The 21,206-nt window shown below is 40.0% G+C and overlaps 2 protein-coding genes across 2 annotated transcripts in view; both read right to left on the bottom strand.

Moving 5' to 3' along the window:
• Positions 1–21,206, bottom strand: part of LOC113065982 (zinc finger protein 271-like) — a 345,982-nt gene that overhangs the window by 138,672 nt on the left and 186,104 nt on the right. The gene's annotated exons all lie outside the window — the stretch shown is intronic.
• Positions 5,460–17,449, bottom strand: LOC113067079 (membrane-spanning 4-domains subfamily A member 4A). Its single transcript, XM_026239317.1, has 8 exons — positions 17,342–17,449; positions 16,842–17,040; positions 16,274–16,384; positions 9,728–9,796; positions 6,991–7,143; positions 6,536–6,652; positions 5,937–6,017; positions 5,460–5,770 (listed from the first exon to the last, which is right to left on the bottom strand). Exons 2-8 carry the CDS (start codon positions 17,013–17,015, stop codon positions 5,699–5,701), a joined length of 777 nt encoding a protein of 258 aa, XP_026095102.1. The 5' UTR covers positions 17,016–17,040; positions 17,342–17,449; the 3' UTR covers positions 5,460–5,698.

Consider the following 21,206-nt stretch of genomic DNA (forward strand, 5'->3'; position numbering starts at 1 on the left):
ATCAAAAGTCTTACTATAAAAATACAACAAAACATTTTCTTACGACCTTACGTGAATTATTGAGACAAAAATGCATTATGAAGAAGAAAAGCACCTGCTATTAGTAGCATTGGTGCTAACGTTAGCATCAAGCTACATCTGACAATTTATGAAATTATTAGTACACTTTTACTCAAAACTCACTTTAAACCCCGATCGAGTGTTTATAATAACTTCCTTTAGCGATCAGGGGTGGAATTTGGTCGTTTACTGTTGTAAAAATATGTTATTAGTAGCCTTTTTCATCGCTGCACAAGTTAGCATTTCCGATGTACATTTTCGATTTTTTTTATAAAAACGCCCCAGATCTCAAGAAATTCTCATACCAAGCTTTACTATCGTAATCGCGGGTTTATTTTTCGGATATTTTGTGTGTACAGAGGTGTTTCAGTGTTGTTTTGGCCAGATAACTACCAGGAAGTGTGCAGGAAGCATGTGACACGATGGGGCGGTGTCCAGATATGAAACTCTAAGATTGACGTTTGAAAGACCCAATCAGAGTCTGAGTCACACACCGCACGAGCTGTGACTACTGCACGCACACACAGATCGCTGGGAGAGGGTGTTTATCATCTGATCGCGTAAATCCGTGGAAAATGAATAGAAATGACGATTCTGTCTGAAGAAATATGAAGTAAACATCAGTAAATGTATCCATATATCTCCGCAGATATGCATCTTTGGTCTAAAAATCCTTATTGACGCTGTTCAGTGAGTCTTTGTGAACACAAATAAACCGCTCTTGATGTGACTGAATACGAGTGAGTTGTGAATTTCTATTCAAAATGTGGCATAATACGGATTTATTATTTTGCACTCCTGACATAAATCACTAAATATCTGTCACTGCAACAATGTTTTATCAAAATATTGGTCAAATATCGAAGCTTGAGTCTTTAAACTTTCCATTGATGCACAGTTTGTCCAGATTAATTAAGACAGTGATGTTTAATGTGCTGTGAAAGTGAAACAATAATAAACAATAATAAACTGGGGCCGTCAGTGATGTTTGCACGTAAAGGGGTTAAGCATCGTGTTTAAAACTAGACAAATTATAAATTGAGTGTTTTAAAGGAAACACAGGACATATGTTGATCGCTTAATGCTTACTGTGACACTCTTAAATGCTTTTTATGTGTAGTGTCGCTATTCTACCACTAGATTATCTGCGTAAGCATGCTCAGAGGTGTGCTTATATTTACACACATTTGTACGTATAAGTACAACTTGGTGAATCCCACACTTTGCGTGAAATTGTTCTTACGTACTCACTACGCACAAATCTGTCCGTACGCACCATTGATAAATGAGGGCCCAGGATTTCATCCATGAGGTACTCCGGGAGTTCCGCCACAAGTTCGTTCTTGTCTACATTGATGACATCCTCATTTACTCCCGGAGCTTAGCGGAACATCGTCGCCATATTGCGGAGGTCCTGCAACGGCTGAGGGCCTTTCACCTGTACCTCAAAGCCGAGAAATGCTCGATCCATCAGCCCTCAGTGCAGTTCCTTGGATATTACATCGACAGCAGTGGCATCTGGATGGACGAGGGGAAGGTGGACGCTGTCACTTACCATTCTCCTTTGTAATATGCCCAAGTCTCTGACCTGGACCCCTGCGGCCACGGAAGCTTTCAACTCTCTCAAAGAGGCTTTCACTACCGCTCCACTCCTGGTACATCATGACCCCAATCGGCCCTTCATCATCAAAGTTGATGCCTCAACCCATGGAGTAGAAGAGGTCCATCCATATGCCACCTTTTATCGTAAGCTCAACCTGGCAGAGGTCAACTACGACATCGGTAACCGAAAGCTAGAGGAGTGGAGGTATTGACTGGAGGGAGCCAAACACCCTTTCCTAGTTCTCACAGACCATAAAAATCTAGAGTATCTACACATAGCTAAGAGACTAAATCCAAGACATTCCCGCTGGGGGCTATTCTTCACCCGCTTCAACTTCTCCATCTCGTATAGACCAGGGGCCAACAACATCAAGGCAGACGCTCTGTCCCGGTGTCACACCCTTATGGAAAGCCTGGAAGAACCCGAAACAATACTTTCCGATAAGGTAATCGTCAGTCCTATCACCTGGTTGACCGAGACCCTGCACTCCTCCAATCACTCCTCCAACACTGCAATACATCCCCAGGACACGGAACACTCCACTCCTCCACTCTGCACATACTTCTCTTGGCACTGGCCACCCAGGGTTCAATTAAACCCTGTCGCTGCTGAGGGAACGCTTCTGGTGGCCCAATATGGCATTGGACATCAGAAAGTACGTGCACGGATGTAAAGACTGCGCTATTTCAAAAAGTCCATGCCACATACCATCAGGCAAGCTCCTCCCTCTGCCCGTCCCAAACCACCCGTGGTCACACCTAGGGGTGGACTTCATCACGGATCTGCCTCCCTCTTATAACAACACATGTGTCCTTATTATAGTTGACCAGTCCTCTAAATAATGTCATCTTCTCCCCCCAAAAGGTCTACCCACGGCCATGGAAATGGCCGAGCTAATGTTAAATCACGTCTTCAGATACTTTGGCATTCCGAAGACATCATCTCCGACAGAGGCCCCCAGTTCATCTCCCGGGTTTGGAGGGCCTTCCACTCACTCCTAGGTGTGGCCATCAGCCTTTCCTCTGGTTACCATCCCCAATCTAATGGGCAGACAGAGAGGAAGACACAGGAGATCGGCCACTTCCTGCGTACCTTCTGCCATGGACTCTTGGAACCAGTTCCTAGGGTGGGCCGAGTACGCACAGAACTCTCTACGACAGCCTTTCACCGGACTCATTCCATTCCAGTGCATGCTTGGCTACCAACCACCACTCTTCCCATGGTCAGGAGAACCCTCAGACATTCCATCGGTCGACTACAGGTACCGAGAAAGAGAGAGGGTCTGGGACGTGGCCCACCACCAACTGCAACGGGCCCTACGTAGGAGCAGGATGACAGCAGACCTGCGCTGCTCAGACGCTCCGGCATACCAACCTGGACAGAAGGTCTGGCTGTCAAACAGTGACATCCGCCTGCGCCTACCATGCCACAAGTTAAGTCCCAGGTTCATTGGCCGGTTCACCATCACCGAGCAGATCAATCCGGTCACCTTCAAACTCCACCTTCCACCTGAGTACCGGATCCAACCCACTTTCCATGTCTCACTTCTCAAACCTTACCGTCCTTCTGTTTCTCCCTCCACAGAGCCTGGCATAGCCAAAACCCCCCTACCACTCTTCCTTGACGATGGAGCTGCCTACAAGATTCTGGACTCCCGGCGGCGTGGTGGACAACTTGAGTATCTAGTGGAGTATCTACAGTAGTATCTTTTTGTCATCAAGGTTTCATCTTTGTTTCTGAGATAATATGCAAAATGGAAAATAGGGATGAGACTTGAAGTACTTTTTTACTCTCAATTTTATGAGTCTTGTAACTCATAAAATTGCATTATTAAAATGTATGTGCTGTATTAAAAAAGATCACTTGTACAAACCCAAAACCTAATTAGGCCCCACACTGCAAAATTGGTGTGATATTCAATATTTTTCTTTTTTGTTTTCTTCCCAACCCCCTCCTTTTTTCTTTATTTTTTCTTTATCTGTTGAGACATCCTTACAAGTATGGATGTATAGAAGTATGTGAAGTACTTAGAAGTATGCACAGAAGACTTTCTATGAATGGTAGAGCCCAAACGAAATCTGGATTGACAAAAAATCACTGCCTGTTAACAATGTCGATGCAAGAGTGCAACTGTGGTTCCTTGAGAGAAATTCTTATAGATGGTTTCATCAGGCACCTGGCCCTAAGTTACCTTCGGGTCTGTTTTTGTTTATCAGTCTGGCGCCGTCAACAAACAGAAGTTGGGCCCAAGTGGTTGTGCTGTGGGATGTGTTTCCCATACATTTATTCATTTGTGGCACTTACAATATCAAAAATGGTTTTCCAAAGGCTTCGTTGAATAAACATGAGCACGTACTGCACATTTAAAAATCTAAACTAGGTGCGGGTGTTTTTATTTCACTGTATTTCTGAAGGAAGACTGTCTTTAATTAGTCTACAGAATTTTCTATGTAATTTTCATTTCATCTTTCATGTTATATGCTTGATAAAAGCAGTTTTTGTGAGCTCAGCACTGCTGTGTGTACAGCTGTTACCTGGGAAACCTGTTTCTCCCACTTTAAAACATCTCCACTGGGAAAAAAATGAATTAGCATTTTTAGAAAGTACTTCATATTCACGCTGCAAACATATTTGGCTTGTTATCTAAAATATTCTACTCTAGAGGGACCATTTAGCTATTGTTATTGTTTCTATTTGGAAGTCAACCGGAAGTTAAGTTAGGGCCACAAAAGCATGCTTGCGCAGTAACGTTTGTTTATGTTGTTGCCATTGAAACCGTCTATGATGGTATACTGTGGCATTTAGAGGCTTCTGGACATCTTAAAGGGATAGTTCACCCAAAAAACTAAATTATGTCATTAATAACTCCCCCTCGTGTCGTTCCAAACCTGTGAGACCTCCTTTTATCTTTGGAACACAGTTTGAGATATTTTAGATTTAGCCCGAGAGATCTCAGTACCTCCAGTGAAGCTGTGTGTATGGTATACTGTCCATGTCCAGAAATATAACAAAAACATCATCAGAGTAGTCCATGTGACATCAGAGACAAGCATCGAAAATACGTTTTGGTCCAAAAATAGCAAAAACTATGACTTCATTCAGCATTGTCTTCTCTTCTGTGTCTGTTGTGAGAGAGTCCAAAACAAAGCAGTTTCTGATATCTTGTTTGCGAAGATATCATTCATTCGATGTAACCGGATCTTTTTGAACCAGTTCACCAAATCGAACTGAATCGTTTTAAACGGTTAGTTTTAATCGTTTTAAACGGCGTCTCCAATACGCATTAATCCACAAATGACTTAAGCTGTTAACTTTTTTAATGTGCCTGACACTGCCTCTGAGTTCAAACAAACCAATATCCCGGAGTAATTCATGTACTCAAACAGTACACTGACTGAACTGCTGTGAAGAGAGAACTGAAGATGAACAACGAGCCGAGACAGATAATTAACAAAAAATTGACTCATTCTTGAGTAAAGACATGAGGGTGAATTATTAATGACATCATTTAGATTTTTGGGTGAACTATCCCTATAAATATTGATATACATTTCTGGGTTTCTGGCAATGTAAATAAAAACTTTATTTTACATCATTTACAGACACTCACTACATTCCCAAACAAGCTGACAGTGCTCGCTTTATTACAGAATTCTGTTCTATATCTATGTTTGTATTGGTTTAATTTTGTTAAAGCAAAAAAGTAAGACTATTTTGAGTAGTTAATGTCACAGTTCTATCAGTCTTGTTAAAGAAACATTTTCTTCTGTTTTAATTAAAACATGAGTTAACACAATTATCCTTCTTTATACTTTATTCTTACATATTATAATGTTTTAAGCAATTACAGTTGTTCAAAACAATCTATCTAATTTCACTGATGATAATGCAACTTTCTTGAAACTAAAGAAAGTAAAGTTTTTGTTTACACACATCTAAAGAAAATCCAATTATTATCTGATAAAGTGATGAAAAGACATTAAAGGTAATGGACAGGAAATCGTTGGGAAACCCATGTGTTTCCAGAATTAACATTTATTCACAATTAGTGTATTCAGGTTCTTCATGATGGTTGTTCATGGAGGAGCTGCTGACCACAGGTATCTCCTAAAAAACAAGAAAAAAAATATTAATATTAATATTATCAGCTTCCTTGCTTATTGAATGCTTTTAAAACAATTATTTCACCCATTACAGAGTGCTTTACACATTTCCAGTACATAGAAACTAAATACTAAAGTCTGATAATGCATTATTTTCAAGCTTCTCTTACCTCTGAGCTGTTAAGATCATGGGAATTACTGGTTCTGAAATCAGAGGGCTGTGGAGTTAAAACTTGTGGAACTAACGGCACCTTTGGGAAAATAAAAAATGTTGTATAAACTTCATTGTACTTCAAATGGAATTGAAAAAAGCAAAAGTTCTGATATATCCTGGTGTGGAAACATGCTTTCGTCTGAATTTGTAAAAAAATAATTTCACACAATTCATACATTCACATAATTTCCAGCATTTTTGTGGACAGAATCATACTTTACAAGCCTAGGGGTTTTGAACATTTAAAAGTGAAGAATTTTTTGTATTGTAACTATAGTGTTAGTTGGTTCTTGTAAAATGTGAACCCAAGTTTCTTAAAGGTGAGCCAAAATCATCAATTAAAAGAACCAAAGCCTTAAACTACTTCAGCCTGTGTGCACTGAATTTACTTAATACACAAGTTTCATAATTTGAGTTGAATTACTGAAATGAACTTTTCCACGACATTCTAATTTATTGAGAAGCACCAGGATTTCCATTATGTATATATGCATATATCTGAGTGATTCAGATGACAAAAAAGCTTGGGAACCCCTGACTTGATACACCACTCACCTCAGGAGGACAACAGCAACAGGAGACTTTACAAGCAAATGCCGACAGACAGATGGAGATGATAAACTGAAGGATGGTGAATAACAGTAACACAAGACTGATTCCCTTAAAGAGAGTCTGAGAGAAAAAACAACATTAGCACAGAAAATAATAATTGATAATTAGTACTCAAACAGCTTCACTGGCTGCTCAATAGTTAAAAATCTATTATTCTTAAGGTTCATGTGGTAATATATTGGTTGATCAAACTGAGCTATGTTTACAGTTAATGTATAATATTAATATTTTATTGTAAATGATAAATAATAGTAAGAGATCTATAAACTACTTCTGAAATGTTTGAGAAAAAGACTGGATGAAAAATTACAGATTAAGGCTTGACTTCTGATAAGTGTACTGACCACACAATGATTTTACTACAAATATAAATATGAATATAAAAGCTTATGACATACCTTATACTCTCCTGTACCATAACATGTATAATTGTTGCAGCATGTGTACTGGCCAGTGTAGAATGGTCTTTGTGTCAAATCCAGTGAAATTAAAATAAGTACAATGCCTGCGGTTAAAGTACTGATGATGTTCAGTCCAAGTGAACCATTCACCTATCGGCAGAAAACCAGCATGAAGTTATTTAACACAATGTGTTAACGTAGATGTAAAGGTTTATGGAGTGTAATAAAAAATAAATGACTTGACATAAAATATTAATCAGGGTCCAAGCACCAACACCTTATGTCGATTATTTAGTAATACAACTGCAATAAATATTTTTTACTTAGTAATACAACTGCAATAAATATTTTTTACTATTATTACTATATAATGTTATTTTTTACAGCAATATCCAGCCAATCTTAGCTGAATGGTTAGCTGAATTAGGCTACAGCAAATACGCAAATACGCCAAGGTCAAAACATCTCTGTACACTTGTCTTAAGACATGATCATAAGATATGTTTTGTAGGTGAACTGCAACTGCAACGGTACACGCTGCGAATTTGGATGGTCGGAAGCTCGTACGACACGATTTTACGACCTGCCGATTTCCGAAGCAATCACACGAAGTTGACAACTTCAAGTTGACTTGAAGCAGCGCTGTACACAAGGATCACTGTATGACATTAAAGTACCGCGATAAGTGACCACACGGATCCAATGCATTCGAATCACTCTCACGGTACTTTGATGTCATAAAAGTGATCATTCTGTGCAGCGCTGCTTCAAGTCGAACGCGTCTAATATAAGTGCTCTCCCTCTCTCATAACTGCATATAAAATATTGATACGAGCCGTGACTGTTTCCTACACACAGGTTCTTTTTCAGCAACAGGAAAGCGGGACGTCTGGTCACCCTAGTGTGTGTGTGTTCTTGTTTATGGTTTATGGGGACACAAATATCTATAATGACATGGGTATTTCAATGTAAACATGGTTTATGAGTTCACTTCCTGTACCCTCGTAAACCCAATGCCAAAAAAACTAAACAGTGTTTAACTGAAATTTTAAACATGCATTTTTCCGTAATGGATATTGGTAGTGTATGCAGATAGAATATACAGTTTGTACAGTATAGAAAACTGTTATGTCTATGGAGAACCACATGCATTGTGTGTGTGTGTGAGAAAGAGAGAGAGAGAGAGAGAATTAAAAAGCATGGTACACGCTGCTAGAAACCTCATACAGCGCTCGCTGTTCCTGCCAGAGTTTAGCGAGTTTATCCTCCTGGTCAATAGTCCACATTCGCCGAGGCGCTGCCATCTTTGTCTTTCTTCTTTTGTGGTTTTCCTAGTTCGTTATTGGTCAACTTCAAATAGATCAACAAATCGTCTCGTTCAACCACACACGTCACGAATTCAAACGAATAGCTCACAAACTTTTTAGACATGTTTAAAAAAAATGATCGGGAGGTCCGGGAAGTGCTTGTAAGGCACTCTGCTCGGCTCTTAATTCCTCGCACATGATACAAGCCACGACCATACGAGCATACACGATTTCCATACGATTGAAAAAAATCACATGCAAATTCATACGACAACAAAAATCCCACTGTGTACGCCCGCCTTTAGATGATCTAAATGGCTTGATCAACGTGACCTGCCAGAACTAACGCTACACTTGATTTTTTACCAATCCTACAGTTATGGTGTTAAAGTATTTCAGTAGGTAAAATTTTCATGCAATTTAATGTATGTTTTTGATTTTCAGAAACAAGAAAATCAGTGCAAACACAATAGTGTTCCAGCACTTCAGGTGATTGGACCCTTAAAGGGACTGTAAGTAGGAATTACTCCCATCTAGTGGTGAAATTGTATTTTGCATTCAAACTAATTTTGCTCTCCAGCGCCTCGCTTTTTCAAATGCGTGTTGCATCTACGGTAGGCGATATGTACCAAAAAGCTTTGACAGGATGTCTTCTAATAGCACTTTGTCGAGTTTTCCTTCAGGTGAACAGGTGTGTTATTTCAAACAAACTGCAACATGACAACTAACAAACGAATGTTACAGTATGAATTACTGACTGTGGAAAACATGAAATATTGTAATTAGTAGTTATGTCTTCTTTATTCGTTATATTTTCTGAATTATGTGCATTGTTAGATATCATCATCAGATGATTCAACAATAGGGAGAGGAAGAGGTAGAGGGAGAGGAAAGAGAGGCAGTGGATCAGTGGGATCTGATTAGGGATCTGATCAGTGAGACCCGACATTAACTTTTGTTTTCTCGAATCTACGGTCACGTTTCCTTTTACGTTCTATTTTTGACTGTTTTGGCGACGATGTTTTCTTCTCCTGTGGCGCGGCATATGTATGGTCCATAATAAGAATGCAATCCAGACTTTTAAACTTGCCGGTGCAGTTTCAAGCGCCTCTCACTGATCTGCACCTGCGTTTCTGGCTCTGACCGAAAACGCGTTGTGGAAACGCGTTGGCTTAGTACTTTTTGTCCCTCTCTGCTATTATAGTTTTGCAAGATGGCGGAACTACATGGAAGCCTCCGTCGACCTACCCGTCCCATGTATAGAAAGATAATAAATTCTTCATTTACGAGGATTAGTTTAAACATTGGCATAGGTACTTGTACACCATTGAGGGCATATTTATGAATACAAATATTGATTTTAGATAATAAAATACCTAAAAAGTTACTTATTGTCCCTTTAAAAATAAAAAGTGTTGTGTACATACCAAACAGTAACTGGAGGGTGAATTAAGTTTGTTTTCTGCAGCGATGCAGAGTGAGCCTGCAATAATGTACTGAGAGGAGAGAAAAGGACAAATACTGAGGCTTTTGCTGGAATATGTACAGATGATACTCAACCAGAAAAAAGCTTTTTACCACCATATGTATCATAAGATTGTTGTGTTTAAGAGACTTGCTTGCCATTCCCCATAGTATCAGCTGATGCCTCATTTTGCCTCTCAGGAACCATGGTTACATTTATAATCTAACACATTTTACTGCACCTTATCTCAGCATTTGGAAGTAAACTTTGTGAATCAAGAGTTGTCATTCAGAGAAATACAAACCTGATTCCAAAAAAATTGGGACACTGTACAAATTTTGAGTAAAAAAGGAATGGAATAATTTACAAATCTCATAAACTTATATTTTATTTACAATAGAATATAGATAACATATCAAATGTTGAAAGTGAGACATTTCGAAATATCATGCCAAATATTGACTCATTTTGGATTTCATGAGAGCTATACATTCCAAAAAAGTTGTGGAAGGTAGCAATAAGAGGCCGGAAAAGTAAAATGTACATATAAGGAACAGCTGGAGGACCAATTTGCAACTTATTACGTCAATTGGCAATATTATTGGGTATAAAAAGAGCCTCTCAGAGTGGCAGTGTCTCTCAGAAGTCAAGATGAGCAGAGGATCACCAATTCCCCTGAATGCTGCGACGAAAAATAGTGGAGCAATATCAGAAAGTATTTTCTCAGAGAAAAATTACAAAGAGTTTGATGTTATCACCATCTACAGTGCATAATATCATCAAAAGATTCAGAGAATCTGGAACAATCTCTGTGCGTAAGGGTCAAGGCCAAAAAACCATACTGGATGCTCGTGATCTTCGGGCTCTTAGATGGACTGCATCACATACAGGAATGCTAATGTAATGGAAATCACAACATGGGCTCAGGAATACTTCCAGAAAACATTGTTGGTGAACACAATCCGCATGCATTTTCTCTGGACCAAGGCTCATTTAAAATGGACTGTGGCAAAGTGGAAAACTGTTCTGTGGTCAGACAAATCAAAATTTGAAGTTCTTCTTGGAAAACTGGGATGCCATGTCATCAAGACTAAAGAGGACAAGGATAACCCAAGTTGTTATCAGCACTCAGTTCAGAAGCCTGCATCTCTGATGGTATGGGGTTGCATGAGTGCGTGTGGCATGGGCAGCTTACACATCTGGAAAGGCAACATTAATGCTGAAAGGTATATCCAAGTTCTAGAACAACACATGCTCCCATCCAGACATCGTCTCTTTCAGGGAAGACAATGCATTTTCCAACATGACAATGCCAGACCACATACTGCATCAATTACAACATCATGGCTGCGTAGAAGAAGGATCCAGGTACTGAAATGGCCAGCCTGCAGTCAAGATCTTTCACCCGTAGAAAACATTTGATGCATCATAAAGAGGAAGATGTGACAAAGAAGACCTAAGACAGTTGAGCAACTAGAAGCCTGTATTAGACAAGAATGGGACAACATTCCTATTCCTAATCTTGAGCAACTTGTCTCCTCAGTCCCCAGATGTTTGCAGACTGTTATAAAAAGAAGAGGGGATGCCACACAGTGCTAAACATGGCCTTGTCCCAACTTTTTTGAGATGTGTTGATGCCATCAAATTTAAAATCAACTTATTTTTCCCTTAAAATTATACATTTTCTCAGTTTAAACATTTGATTATGTCATCCATATTGTATTCTGAATAAAATATTGAAATTTTAAACTTCCACATCATTGCACTCTGTTTTTATTCACAATTTGTACAGTATCCCAAATTTTTGGAATTGGGTTAGTAAATGGATATTATTTAAAGACAAAACTGTTAGTTTGCGTTGTGTTCCCTCTAACAACAAGCACACCAAAACTGTGCAAATCACAGAAATTAAATACTGGCTTCAGATTTATACATAAAATCACACAGGGAACACAATCACTGAACTTTGTAACCAGCAAAATGTAACAAGTTTAACCGTCCCCTGTCAGACTTTGTTCTGTTTTGTGTGTTTTTGCTCCCCATGTGTCTGATCTTCCCCTGATTAAGTTCTGATCTTAAGGAGTGTTTTGATCTGAGTTCTTTGTCCGGTACTGTTCATCAATCCCTCAGTCTACGTGTGTGTTCCTGGCTATAATCCTTGTTATTTGGATGAATAAAGACTGTTGATGTTATTCCCCTTGGTTTCCCCGCTCCTTCGTCTCTGACACAGTAGGCGAGCCATGACAGAATACCGGAACAGATACAGTACACAGCACCCCTTTTTCTATGTTTTGTTGTCATTTTAAACAGTGTTGTGTTTTTAACTCCACCCAACTCCAAACCACCCCCCACCCCCCTGCGGCATGGAAGTCGTCACCACAAAATCAAGCCAGCTGGCAACAACTAAGTCAAGCCCGTCGGCCACCCTATTCACCAATAATCAGAAGAGGAGGATGAGGAGAAATGGTTGGCTCAGGTTACTCTTCCTAACCCATTAGTGCCCCCCAGTGTCGGCTCCAGCCCCGGAATTCGCTTCCGTGACCACTCCAGTCGCTGAATCCAGTCCAGAGATCACTCCTGTGCCCGCTCCTTGAAAGTGCCCTCCAGAGCCCACTCCTCAGTAGTGCTTGCGCCTCCAGAGCACCCTCATGACCCTGTTTCAACTAAAATGACTGTAAATCTCCCCAAGTATTTTTGGGTCGAGGCAGGATATAGGGTTCCAGACTTTTAGGCAGGGACTGGGGCAATCCTCTGTATTGTTGGTCAGATAATACTTATCTTCCTCTTCACAATACCCTATAGACCAGGGGTGTCAAACTCATTTTGGTCTGGGGGCCGCATACAGCTTAATCTGATCTCAAGGGGCCCAGACCAGTAAACTCATAGCAAAATTACATAGAACTAATAATAAGTCCACTTTTTTCTTTGTATTAGTACAAAGAAGTAAATTATAAAAATCTTTATATTAAATGAATTGTCATTTTACGAAATATATTATGAACAACCTAAGTAGTATGTGCAATTTCAACAACACTATAACTCAGTTTAACATTTATTTAAGTGCATTATGCATAAAAACTGATCACAGTTAGTGTACAATGTCCCAAAACATTTAGTCACAGTTTTATGGAACTTAAAAACACTGTCCTGCATGTTAAAATAAATTAAACATCAAACTATAGAAATGATTTAAAATCCATTTTCCAATTCTAGGAAAGCAATTCTGAACACATGAATTGACTTCACACATTTAAAATCTTAAGTGGCAGCTTTTAAAAAAATAAAATATTTGTAAAATTTGCAAATTTATACATATGTACAGTATGTTGTTTTTTTTTTTTTTAAGTAAACAAATTTACTTTATCAATTTGCCCCTGAAACTTGGCATCTTTTAGCCTGCACAAGTGCATCAATATCAGGCATCATGTCCTGAGTAGCAGCCACTTTAGAATCTCATTTAAGTGCTTATGTGTGAGCTTTGAGCGCAGTTTAGTTTTATTATTGTTCCTTACTGATATAATTTGCGAATTCTGTCTCGAGCTCGCCAAAGACCTGAAACTGTTTCTCAAACTCCCTCAGCAACCCTGAAATCTTGTCTTTGTACTGTCTCATGTCAGGATTAACACTTGCTGTGCACACATCTCTTAGACGGAAAATGAGCAGGGTCACCGCTTGCCATCTGCGTCTCCCATAACGTGAGCTTTAACTTGAATGCACCTATGGTGTCATAATGCTGTGTTATAATTTTTTTGTGTCCTTGCAACATTTTGTTCAGATTATTCAAGTGCTCTGTAATATCAACCATAAATGCAAGGTCCTGCAGCCATAGTGCCACTGTAATTCCTTAACAGGTTTACTTTTTCCCTCCATGAAATGTCCGATTTCCCCACGTAGATCAAAGAAGTGCTTCAGCAAATCACCTCTGCTTAACCATCTTACTTCAGTGTGGTATGGCAGTCCATGGGTAATGTTACAGTCACTGAGAAGGCTGTCAAACTGACGATGATTAAGACCTCTGGCTCGGCTGAAATTAACAGTTCGGACAACCACCTCCATGACGTGATCCATTTTTAACGACTTGCAGCATAATGCCTCTTGATGCAAAATGCAATGAAATGTCCAAAAATCACCCCCTCCATTTACAGCTTGTACTTTCTCTCTGAACTTTGTCACAACACCTGCCTTTTTTCCAATCATTGACGTCGCACCATCTGTAGCCAGGCTTACGACGCGGGACCAGTCCGCCCCGACTCCAACAACGGAGCAGAAAATGTCCTCAGCTGTTGTGGTGTCGGTCATAGGCACCAACTCTAAAAACTCCTCTGTGACAGTCAAGGTCTCGTCAACTCCTCTAATTAATATGGCCAGTTGCGCGACATCCGTAATATCGGTACTCTCATCAATTGCAACAGAAAGTGCCAGAAATGACTCAACTTTGCGTGTCAGTTGACTGTCCAAATCTGCCGATAGTTCCGAAATACTGTCTGCCACGGTATTTCTCGTCAAGCTAATATTGGCAAAAGCTTGTCACTTCTCAGGACATACAATTTCGGCAGCCTTCAACATGCAATTTTGACGAACTCCCCCTCACAGTACGGCTTTGATGCTAATGCTATTTCGGTAGCAATTAGGAAGCTGGCTTTCACTGCAGCATCACTGGCCTTTCTGCTCCGAGTGAAAACATATTGCTGTTTCCTCAGACCTACCAACATTTCATTTATCTTTTGTTTTCTCAGTGTATTATTCGCCATGCTGAGTATCATAGTGGCGCTGAATATTATATTCCTTAAGAACTGAAACTTGCTGTGTGCACACCAGGCACACGGGTTTCCCATTCAGCTCCGTGAACATATCGGAAGAAGTCAATTTTTCTTGAAAAATCCGACACACTGTGTCCACTTTTCTCTTTTTTGACAAAGACATTTCTCTTATGAGGGCGCCAGGGCCAACAGAAAAGCGGGAAAACTGATTGAACCAAACGCCACTCAAACCCTGAAGCTCAGTGCTACCATCTGCTGTTAGGTCCGCCAAAAATGAATTTTTTTTCATATTGCAGATTTGTCCCGCGGGCCGGACTGAAGCCCCTGGCGGGCCTGTTCCGGCCCGTGGGCCGTAAGTTTGAAACCCCTGCTATAGACACTCTGTGAGGTTCAGATCAGGTGAGTTGGCTGGCCAATCAAGCACAGTAATATTATGGTCATCAAACCACTTGGAAGGTGACCAGGTGCTAAAGTCCTGCTGTTAAATGAAATCAGCATCTCCACAAAGCTTGTAAGCAGATGGAAGCATAAAGTGCTCCAAAATCTCCTGGTAGGTGGCTGCACTGACTTTGGACTTGATAAGACGCAATGGACCAACACCAGCAGATGTCACGGCACCCCAAATCATATCTGACTTCAAAACTTCACGCTGGACTTTGGATTCTGTGCCTCTCCAGTCTTCAGACCTTGATTTCCAAATGAAATGGTAAATTTGTTTTCATCTGAAAAGAGAACTTTGGACCACTGAGCAACAGTCCAGTTCTTTTTCTCCTTACCCCAGGTGAAATGCTTCTGATGTTTAAGGAGTGGCTTGGTTCTATGAATGTGACAGCTGTAGCCCTTTTCCTGAGTGTGTTGACTCTTGATGTGCTGACTCCGGCTTCAGTCCACTCCTTGTAAAGCTCTCCCAAAGTTCTTGAATCAGCACTTCCTGTCAATCTTCCCAAGGCTGTAGTCATCCCTGTTGCTTGTGCTTGTCCTACCACACTTTTCCCTTCCAGTTAACTTTCTATGAATATATTTTGATACAGCACTCTGTGAACAGTCAGCTCTTTCAGCAATGACCTTCTGTGGCTTACCCTCCTTGTGGAGGGTGTTGATGAATGTCTTCAGGGCAACTGTCAAGTCAGCAGTCTTTCCCATAACAACAACAAAAAACTCTTGAAATATTTCAGTTTGTGTTCAATGGGTCTAGAAAATAATAAAGTTCACTTTTTTTATTAAATTACAAAAAATAAAATACCTTTTTGATGATATAATTTTTTTTTAGATGCACCTGTATTAATATGGTCACAATGCTGAAAAAATAAACAAATTATTGTGTTAGAAAAGACACTCCTAATGTTCCCATTATGATCCACATTTTCTATTTATTTTATGGCAATATTGCACACCATGTGATCATCTAAAATACTTGCAATAAAGTAAAAAGTAAGTACACTTAAGCACTACCCCCTCGGTAATATTTTACTCTAACTAATTATGATTAGATAGTCATGATTAAATATTAGAATGCTACATAATTATTGCTGCCTGTAATTTAGTTTATTATTTTATCTAAATTTATAAAGTAGTACAGTTCTGAGCAATATAGACAGCCTGGTATTGATTTTTTCAAACGGTTGTATTTACTGTCATGTCCTGGCAGTGGAGGTACAGTACACATGGCGGTAATAGGCATTTTTGGTTGACTACCTACTGTAGCTTGTATTATACAAGGCAGAATACTAAACTGTATAATTTCTTACGATGATAGATCCCCAGTAAGGAGCACCAATAAAGACAAAGAAGGATTCTGCATGAAATGTAGCCACAATGCCAAACAGGAGAGTCATCAGACCAATCATTATTTGGACAGTCTGTGTAGGACAAGACAAATGTACATTCTAATTAACAGAAAAGAGTCTTTTATAAAGTAAAACAGTATTAAATGTACAATATTTTTTTTTTGCACCTGCAGTTCTTCTTATTGTATCATATATATATATATATATATATATATATATGTGTGTGTGTGTGTGTGTGTGTGTGTGTGTGTGTGTGTGTGTGCAGTTTTCACTGTATGATTTCACATACTCATTTGTGGATATGCCATTGTTTTTGGATAGTTTGCTTCTAAAGCATTGTGCATTTTACAATTTTACTCTCTAAATGATAAATCTCATATTTGTGTCTATTGCATTCTTATGCTTTGTTAATGTGTGTACCCCTCCTTCTTTAGAACTGATTCGTGTAATTTTCTTACCTCACACTAACATGCAAAAAAATACAATGAATAAATAAATAAATAATTTGGGTTTATGAAAAATTTCTCACCCCAAGAATTTTTGGTTGGCCTTTTAGAAATGCATCAAGTCCATGAAGTGAAAGTCCTGATATTTGTTGGACATAAACAGGCGCAGGAGCACTTGTTTCAGTCCGCACTGTTGTTGTTGGTATTGGTTGTTGCAGCTGGATGACAAAAGAATTTATGGGTATAGCTGTCGACATTTTTGTTTCAGGATCTGAAATTGACCTGCACAAAATCATATTTAATCAAAGCATGTAAATGATATTATAAAATACATTTTCTGTAAATGACAAAAAAAAAAAAAAATTATAATTTCCATTTAAGGCATTTAGTACATGCTCTATTCCCAAGATACTAGGGCATATAAGTGCCCTACTAGCCATTATAAATCCCCTTATTACCAGACCAATTCATTATTAAGAAAACAGATTCATTAACATTTTTGTTTTATACACCTAAATACATACATACATACACATTTGTATTAAGGTATTCAGATGTAGTGTAAGTATATTTACTGCTTTACCAGGGAAAAAAACTCCTCTCTTCAGCTGGTTTCGCGAGCTTTACTCTGAAGTTCTGTTCAGTCGTCTGAGGTAAGCAAATGTAAATTCTGTCATATGTGTAACTGCTGACAAGTTTTCCCATAATGAAAGGGGAAGAAGGTGGAGCTCAGGTGATTATGAAAAATGGCAAAGTTGGCCATTTCATGGGATAAAAACCACCAAAAAATAAAAAGAAATGTTCTTATAAATGTGTAAGGAGATGTGGTAAAATTGTCATAGTGAAACCAGGTAACTCTCTTTAGATGATAACAAACTAAACCCTTTTGCATCTCAGAAGTGTAATAAATCTAAAATAATTTGTAGCAATGTTCCTCTAGGCAATTAAATTTTAATCGAAAAGCATTGCTGTGTTGTGAATACACTCATATAAACAATTAATTATTGTTCCAAAATGAAAACAAAACAAAACAAATATTTACATTTTACTGGTTTGATACAAAAATACAATATAAAAAAAATGTGCTTTCAATTTAGACACTGACTATTGGGGGTCTTGTTTTCAAATTGCTTTCAATTTCAAATTGTTGTAAAACAATAGTCATGTCATGATTCTGCCTTCATGTCCTGACTTTTCTCTAGTCTTGAGGCAGGAACAATGACAGACCCGTGTTTTGTGTACAAGCACATGGCCTTGTCTTTGGGCCATGTGCTTGTGTTGTCTCGTTCCCTTTCCCCGCCCCCCTTGTTATCCTAGTCTTGTGGTGTGATTGCCTTATCTGTGCCACCTGTTGTTTCTTAATTAGTTCCCCTATCTAGATCCCCTAGTGTGCTCTGTCTTTTGTCGGTTCATTGTACCTCATATGTGTTCCATTGAGATTGTTCCACATTTGTACCTGTGATTTGTGAATGTTCCACATCGTGATTGTTTACCAGATCGTGAGTGTCCCTAGATGTTTTTGTATCCCTGAAGTCTTTGTATAACCATGAGTGTTTGTTTGTAGTTAGTGTTTAAGAGTTTGTTTATCATGTCTATCCTGTCCTGTTAAGTTGTTTAGTTTCCGCCCTAGCTGTTGTTTTCCCCCTCGTGGGTTTTGTTTTCCCTTTTGTGTTAATAAACCCTTCGTGTTGAGAATCCTGTCTGCACTTGAGTTCCTCCTTTGCCAAACCCTGACAGAATGAACCGACCCAAAAGGAACTCAGCAGGCAGGAGGACCGCCGAGCTACAACACCTGTTGGAGTTCCGCCAGCAATGCTGGACGTCATCCCCCACCGACAGGAAGGGGGTCACCCTCCCATACTCTCCCGAGGGGGAGTGGATCCTCCGCAACTATGCCCGGCTGTGGGAGAGTCTCTCCCAGGAGGAGCCGCAGAGGTCCCCCCCACCTACCCAGCGGCCAATGATCCCAGAGGGTCATCTCCTGGCCGTCACAACACTGGGGGAACAGGCAGATCCCCCCCAGAGTCCTGAGGCGCCTTCCACAGCCAGCAGTCTCCCCAGGAAGCGAGGGAGACGATTGTCATGGGAGTCAGCTTTGGAGTCGTCGGCGTCAGAGTCTGCCCTGCCTGAGGCCAAACTCCCCCAACCAGTCTCTGTTCCAGCTGTGACCTCTGCACCGCGGCCAAGGAGGAAGAGGAAGAAGAAGGGGCCTCCCGGTCCTGCGACTCTGTCTCCTCCTGCAGCGGTGAGCGCTGGCGTGCCCAAGCCAGCAGCGGTGACCCTTGGACCCGAACCGGCGAATAAGAGAACTGTTTTCAAGTCTGCAGTCGTGAGGGCGGAGGAGAGAGCCGCGGCCGACTCTGCAGCAGAAACTCTACTACAGTCTGTCTCATCTCGTAAAGAGATGCCGGTTATTATTGCTGCTAAAGCCTTGTCTGATTATTTGTCTCATCTTGTCCAGATCCTTGAAGTCCCTACCTGTCCTGTCTTGTCCCCAGAGATCCCGAGCCAGCCGAAGTTAACGGAGTTCCTGACCCACTTTCTGTCCCCGCTGATGTTATTTGTCCCGTTGCTGTCTCCCCATGTCCAGTAGATGTTGTCGAGTGTCCAGCTGTCTCCCCGTGTCCAGCTCTTTCCCCGTGCCCAGTAGATGTCGTCGAGTGTCCAGTTGTTTCCCCGTGTACAGTAAATGTCGTCCCATGTCCTGCGTCTTCCCTTGTCATGTCCCCTGTTAGTTGTCCTGTGACCACTCCCCGCCCTAGACCACCCAGACCGGCCCTAACCCCCCGTCGTCAGCCTTCGTCCCGTCCTTCTAAGACTCCTGTCCCACCCTTCCACCCTGAGCCTTCCCCCATGAGCTTTGTGGTCCCGCCTTCCCTGTTTGTTTTTTTTTTATTTGCCACCCTAATCCTGTCGTAGTGTTTTCATGTTTGCCTTTGTTATTTGTCATGTCTTGTTGGTTTTTGTCTCTGTCCTAGTCTGTCTTGTCCCGCGTTTGATGTTCCCTTGAGGAGCGTCTGGAAGCCGCTCCTTAAGGGAGGGGTTCTGTCATGATTCTGCCTTCATGTCCTGACTTTTCTCTAGTCTTGAGGCAGGATCATGACAGACCCGTGTTTTGTGTACAAGCACATGGCCTTGTCTTTGGTATGGTACATAACCATTTAAGTCTGGTACTTGGAGAAAGACCTAAATTATTTTGCAATTTTACACTGTGGAATGTGATCATTAATATTTTTTTTGACACTTCTCTCATGTAATTTGGCACAAAGACATCAACTTTTTTGGAGTGTGATGCAACCATCAAAATAAAAAAATGTTCATATTTACAAAATACATTTACTTTGGTCAGTGAAAACTTTGCAAATCTTTTTTTTTGTGCTTTTGTCGATTAAAGCTGCGGTAGGGAACTTTTGATGCTCTAGCGGTTAATAAACAAAACTGCTTGCATCTTGCGGAAGAACATCGTAGCAGGAACTACTTCTCTCTGTTTATGTCTATGAAGAATCACAAAGGTACTGGGTTACTCCGCCGCGGTATCCCCGAAGCAATCTAAAATAGTCCGAATATAAACACTTATTATAGGTGCACCCTAGTGATTCAGGACAAGCCAAAAACACGGTTTGGAAAATGGATTCATGGTGTACTCTCTTATTATATACATTTTTCTACATTTTGAACACAAAGTTACGGACCGCAGCTCTGATTGGTTGTTTAATAAATATAAAAAATATATTTTTTTTACAAAAGTTCCCTAAAGCACCTTTAAGTAATAGTTTAAGAGAATGAACAAATCACAGATTCTTGATTTTGTTGCATTTAACAAAATGTCCCAACTTCCGTGGAATTGGGGGTTTGTAAATAAGCAATACCAGAGGCTTAAAGGGATTTTCTGACATTGATAGTTGTTATTCTGAGTTTTAAAGACAGTAACAAGTTTAACAATTTGCTTGAACAGACTTCATGTTATCTATGGGTTTTATCCATAGCAGTGGTGGCTGAAGTGCTTTTTAAGAGGGTGAAATAGTCTGTACAAGCTCTTCCCATGTCAACTATAAAGCTATAGAACTGTTACACAATTGTTTGTACACAACACTCCTGTTAAACAACTGATACAAGAAATAGAAAGCATTCTTTGCTTTGTTTAATAAATGTTTTTTTTATGTACTGTAAGTTACTCTCTGGCTCTGTGCTTGCTCTTCTGTTTATCAGAAATTAAGATATGTTACTTTGAGACGGAACACACTGTGGCTTGGTTTGATCCAAGTGCTGTGTTATGCAGTGTTCTGGACTATTCATGTGTACCCAGTCAAATGCTGAAATGAACTCTGGGTTAACAGCAGGGTTAAATATTACCTATACTTTGGGTTATTTCCCAAAGTTGCATCCTGTATTTCACTGAATAGTCTTTAGTTTTGAGTGGGAAAATGTTTCCTTGTCTCGTCTGAAAC

Source organism: Carassius auratus, chromosome 4 (genome assembly GCF_003368295.1).
Source record: "Carassius auratus strain Wakin chromosome 4, ASM336829v1, whole genome shotgun sequence".
NCBI classification, from domain to species: domain Eukaryota; kingdom Metazoa; phylum Chordata; class Actinopteri; order Cypriniformes; family Cyprinidae; genus Carassius; species Carassius auratus.

Excerpts from the sequence above, each read along its gene's own strand:
- LOC113067079 (XM_026239317.1), bottom strand. The coding sequence starts at position 17,015 with ATGTCGACAGCTATACCCATAAATTCTTTTGTCATCCAGCTGCAACAA. Across the intron at positions 9,797-16,273 it reads CTTACTGGGGATCTATCATC|TACATTATTGCAGGCTCACT; the intron begins GTAAGAAATTAT and ends CTCTCCTCTCAG. Across the intron at positions 6,018-6,535 it reads GTTGCTGTTGTCCTCCTGAG|GTGCCGTTAGTTCCACAAGT; the intron begins GTGAGTGGTGTA and ends ATTTTCCCAAAG.